Source organism: Sinocyclocheilus rhinocerous, unplaced genomic scaffold (assembly GCF_001515625.1).
Source record: "Sinocyclocheilus rhinocerous isolate Xijiao unplaced genomic scaffold, SAMN03320098_v1.1 scaffold111, whole genome shotgun sequence".
NCBI classification, from domain to species: domain Eukaryota; kingdom Metazoa; phylum Chordata; class Actinopteri; order Cypriniformes; family Cyprinidae; genus Sinocyclocheilus; species Sinocyclocheilus rhinocerous.
Genome location: NW_015642811.1, coordinates 1559631 through 1565215, shown reverse-complemented (window position 1 = coordinate 1565215; position 5585 = coordinate 1559631). Strand labels below are relative to the sequence as shown.

The following is a 5585-nucleotide window of genomic DNA, read 5'->3' as shown; positions in this document are numbered from 1 at the left end:
ACACTACAGCAACAGATAGAAATAACTGACTTGAAACCATTTTTAGCTGGTGAAAATACTAGTGTTCTAATAATTTTGGTCACCACTGTAATTATACAATATATAATAAATATATTATTATATATTGGGATATGTAGAGTAATATTTATATGCATTTTATGTTAGTCTGATACACTGTCATGAAGGCCTTACAAGCTGTCAGAATTTAATCTTTTTTGGTTTATATAGACATATCAACAACTGCACCAAATTGCTCATTTTTGCTCAGTTTGGGCCTTTGATTTAAACTGAGGGTTTTTTTCCTCCTGGAATATGAGCTCCATATTCTCCATGAAAGCCATTAAAGCTTGATGTATCAAATTTGATACTCACCAAATTTTGTTTTGTCTAAAGGTTTAATAAACTGTTCCATTCCATCAGGCTTTACAGGGCTAAAGCACATCCATATAATATATCATATTAAATGATGGTATATTAGTTATAGTTGTTAATAATTATATATATTTAATTCTAAATTAGTATGTTACTGTTGGTAGCAGATCTTATGGTATGGCGTATTGTGTGTCTATTGCGGATATAACCGCCATCCGCGCATCACTAGTGTCTATATATCTGACCTATGTGCTGTCCAAGTGTGAAATTCATTTAAAGCTAATCTCACAACAGGGCTCTCACAGAATGCTGTGTTAATTTGTGTTAAACCCAGGGGTCTTTAATTTTGTTTGGGGCCTGTTTTGAAGATGTGATTAAGTTGTTTACATGAAGGGATAAATCAGTGTGAGCTGGAATGCTGCTGTGCTTCAGCCTCACACTAGGTCCTCCACAGATCGGCAGAGGCTCCATATCCAGACTCCACTGTAGTCTGTCTGTCATCAACTCGCTCTCCTCACATCCAGAGGTCAAACAGCCCCTGAGCCCCTCAAAGGCACTCCGTACCCCTTACATCCCACCCTGCTGTTCCTCCCTTCATAGAAGTGACTGGCTGTTTGTTTTAGAGGAATGATGTTTATAACACTGTCACATTCAGGATGCTCTTTAGGAAATAAAACATGGCATCCCTAAATCATCCTTTGATTGTGTTTACATATAACACATATTACTTGTTTACACTGTCATGGAGGGTCACTGTAAGCCACTAATCTTGAGCACCTGTACAAGTTTGGCTGTTTGCATATTGTATTTATTTCGGCGGCCATATAAATGGGTTACAGAGAAACAAACAAACTTGTCTGTTATGCGTTGTAACCAATAACATGTAAGGTCACGTTGGTTGTTTTTCGTTAGTTTAATTTCATAAACTGTTTAAAGAAAACAATCCGTAGATTTATCTCTGGTATCCTGATTTTGATCTGCACGTAAACACCTTCTTCAGCATTTTGGGGCTTATTTAGTGAGCAAAGCGCATCTCTGTTTACATTTTGATGTCTAAGCCAGACGAAAACACAATTTTATGAATTATCAGCGAATTGTTGTGCATGTGAAATCACTCAGTGTTCACTCTGTCCACCTAAGTGTTGTAAATCAGAAGTAGAGTTTTGGTGCTGAGCCTGTTTTTGGTGTGTAGTGTGCTGAACTCAGCAGAAAATATGGTGAAAATGTTTAGTAAATATATTTATCTACTCAATCTTTTGCAATATACGTGTATGAAGCAACATAATAACTTGGAGTGAACTACTCATCGGCTGTTTGAAAAAAGACATCTGTCTGACTTGAAAGTTAAATACACAGTGACAGCAACACAAACAGCATTTTATATTCAGTAAATCTGACACAATCCAGATGATTTAAGCAGTTTATATCTACAGTTTGGGTGTTGGGTGAGTAGATTAAGTACCATTTAGATCTAAATCATATTTTATGACAATCAGGTTTAAACTAATTCTTAGTGGCCAGCTGATAAACCTGATAAACTTTTCATAATATAAGACAGTTATTAAAAGCTAAGCTTAATGTGTTAACCAAAAAATTACTTTATTGTTATTGCACAGCTGCAAAAAAATGTCTCCCTTCCTCTGCTTTTCAACAAAATAAGACAGATTGTATCTGGACTTCTCAGGAATATAGGTGAGACAGTGTTTGTCTTGTCCCTGCAACTCCAGGCTTCCTGTTGCCCAGCATGGATAAGAATGTCTCTTTATTTTCAAATCCAAAACGGCTTTCTGTGTTGGCTGGGGAACTGTAGATCTTGTGTAAACGATAGGCCTTAATGAACTTATCTCTGTCCTCCCTTCTCTCTCACAGTTCAAGTACTTGAAGAATCTTCTGTTGGTTCACGGCGCTTGGAATTACAACCGTGTTGCCAAGTGCATCCTGTATTGCTTCTACAAGAACATTGTGCTTTACATTATTGAGGTAAGAAAGTCTACGCACCGTAATGTCTTATCAAACTCAGATGACAGAGCATCAAGCCTTTTATTGCATTAGCCATTAATGTCCTTTTCACGGAGATTGAATGACCACTCTTTAATGAAATTAACTGGCATTGCATGCATGTCTCCATCTTGCTGTAGGAATGCAGGTCTGTCGATGTAAAGGCCACAAGCCATCCATCTGTGATGGTATTTGACAGTTTCCAGGCCTGGTGCTGATAGCCGGTTCAGAGACCTGACCTGACAAGTTAAAGGGCTGCTATCAGCACCAGCTTTATCATGAGAGGCGTTTGGCCGTTTTGATCTGCAGCATGCTTGGTTTAGGAGACGTTACACCTCGGGGACAAGCTTTAGGTTTCCTCAAGAGCTGAAAGAAGAGTTAGTAGCAGACTAATGGTCTGAAAGCAACATTAGGCCATTAGAAGTCTCTTTATTTAATGTCTAAGGTCTTTGAAATCCATGAAATGGACCTTTGGTCACACTAGCCTTGTGCTAGTATGCTAAGGCTACAGTATAGTACAAAATGTAAAGTATGTGTCCAAATTTAAACATAATATGTTGCGTATTTCTGTGATATTTTGATTTATTCATTGCGTATTCCAGTCATATTCTGATTTATTGATGTTCGGTTCTTCCCGACAAAGACAAGGAGTAAAGCATACACATTAGCTTGGCACTTCAAGTTGTAGCCATGCTTTATCCATTTTATCTCTCTTGTGTAAAATGTTCCCTCTGTATGCATGCTCACTGCGATTTGAAACAGATCAACACCAGTATTCATGAGCTGTACAACCCCAGCAGAAACATGAGCACTTCAAAAATCCTTTTTTTTTTCTTCCCCTTGGCCCTTTTGCTCTTGTGTGCCACTTGACCCGTGAACTCTTTTTCCCCTTCATCTTGATTTTGTTTTATGTGCTGTGGTAGATCTCTGAAAAGCCCCTTAGATTTCTCTCTGTTGGCATCCAGTGCTGCTGTAGATTGTGAGAACAAGGATAAGGAGATGAATCAGGTCTTCAAATGACCGTTGTTTTCTTCTGCCCTCACTAAATGTACAGCATGGCATGGTTTGTGAGTTAGTTCGGCCCATTTCATGGCCATTTCCTGTTTACATGCTTCTATGCTGTTTAGATGTGGGAAGCTGCTGTGGTCGTGTTCATAAATGTAGTGAAGTCATGATGATTTTTTTCCTCTATTTTAAAATTCAAGTAGATTAAATCCGTGGGAATCTCAGAGCCCTGTAGCTGTGAGCAATAATCGCTCAATGAATTTGATATTTTAAACATTTTGGTACTAGTCATGCCGGGTGGCTTTCATGTATTTTTTTCTTTTGGGTTTTGCCAAGGGGTTGTCGTATTTTGTTCCACAATGAAAGTTCCCCTTCAACACAAACATTTCTGACTGTGATCACATTTCACACTTTCTCATCAATCAAGGAACAAGCATCTCTTTCCTTTTTTTTCATATTTTGCATAAGAGGTGGCACTGGAACAACTACGTCCAGTAAATGGCCTTACCCGAACACGCCCTCCGAATATTTCTAGCCGCTTTTCCTTTTTGTCCTTTTCTCTTTAAGCTCTGCTTTTGAATCTCCAAGAGAACTGAAAGCACCCCAGCTCATAGAGGTGAATGTATCTCCTCCTCTGCCCATCTTTTGTTATGAGCGGAAAATGTATTCCCCCTCTCCGTAAGGGGCCTTTCGAATATAATAGGGCAAAGCTTTACTGTTTCCTTGCCTCACACCAAAAACACCTCTGTTTTGTAAGAGCTTGTCATTCAAGACTCTTGCTTCCCAAGGGTCGGTTAAAGGGATACATTTGTCGCTCTAATAGGTTTACCTTTGAGTCCGTGAATAATTTTTCCAGACATTAACCTCAAGGAAGTGGAATAAGGATGTTAGTGGCCGTTTTAGCCTTCTCAACGTGTGGTTAGCAATGGATATGTGCACATCTTAGATTTTTTTTTTAGACCATCCAGTGTTGTATCCTATATATCATAATAGCTTCAGAATGGTTTCTATTGTTTCAGATAGATGTTTTTCCAGTTGTAACCACACAATAGCACATGATCTTCCATACATTGTCAGACAAATAAGTTTGGGTTAACCTAAACGTTTGTCATGCTGGTTTATTTAGTCTTTGGTTTGTGGTCTTGCATTCTTTCGACATGAGCAAAAATTAACCGGGGAAAAAGAACTTTTCAGAAACTTAGTTGGATTAGCTGCTTTGAGACATGCAGAAAGCCCCTCTTACAACCAAATTGCTGTGCTTGCTGTCATTATCCTGCTGGGCTCTTGAGCACTTGATTGACAGCTCTTCAGCAGGCACCAGAAGGGCTGACGGACGAGTAGCATTTCTGAAGTAATTACAAGGGCCTCATTCAGACAGAGCAGCAGGCTTCGAGAAAGACTGCAGGCCTGAGTGGAGGCCCTGGGCCCTGCAGTCTCTCTGGTGCCATCATTAAAAAACACCCAACTAGTTCTTTTGGTTCTTCTCCCACTCACACTTGCAATTCAAAGGCCCTTTTGCCTTATTGTCTTGCCAGCATTTTTTAGGTTTTCTGGATATTTGGGTTTTACAGTACTGTTTAACATTTTAGGGTTTATATAAAATATAAATATATATATTTATATATACATATAATTTTTTTTTTTTTTTAGCCAGTAGATTTTTTTTTTTTTTTTTAGCCAGTAGTACTCACCGAGGCTGCATTAATCTAAAACAGTAATGTTGTGAAATATTATTGCATTTTAAAATAAATTTTTTTGTCAGAAAAAAAAAATTTCTTATTGTTATCAATGTTAAAAACAGTTGTGTTGCTTAACATTTTTGTAGAAATCGTGATATATTTTTCTGGGTTCTTTGTTGAATAGAAAGTTCAGAAGAACAGCCTTCACTGTCACTTTTGGTCAATTTAAGACATCCTTGCTCAAAAAACATATTATTAAAAATAAAATAATTACTGACCCCAAACTTTTGAACAGTAGTGTTCATGAAGAAAAATTGTGCAAAATGTATACTCTGTCAAAATTAACATGCTCTTACATTCAGTGATTTTGATATTGCCACTTTTAAAAGACAGATATTATGTATTTTTTGTTATTATTTTATTATTTCAAAATTTTTAGGGGTTTTTCTCCTTTTCCCCCCCCCCCACAAATATATTATGTTTTCCAAATAATGTTTTAACAGTTTGCTTTTAGATCAATTGCAAAATCTT

General features: G+C 37.5%; 1 protein-coding gene across 10 annotated transcripts in view; it reads left to right on the top strand.

Moving 5' to 3' along the window:
* atp8a1 (ATPase phospholipid transporting 8A1) overlaps positions 1-5585 on the top strand; it is a 170256-nt gene that overhangs the window by 127372 nt on the left and 37299 nt on the right. For all 10 annotated transcript variants that reach the window (XR_001641819.1, XM_016573661.1, XM_016573662.1 and 7 more), the window contains one exon: positions 2242-2352. Coding sequence is in view for 9 of the 10 variants with exons in the window: in XM_016573661.1 (XP_016429147.1) it covers positions 2242-2352 (111 nt within the window). In the remaining variant the exon portion in view is untranslated. The remainder of the gene's footprint in view (positions 1-2241; positions 2353-5585) is intronic.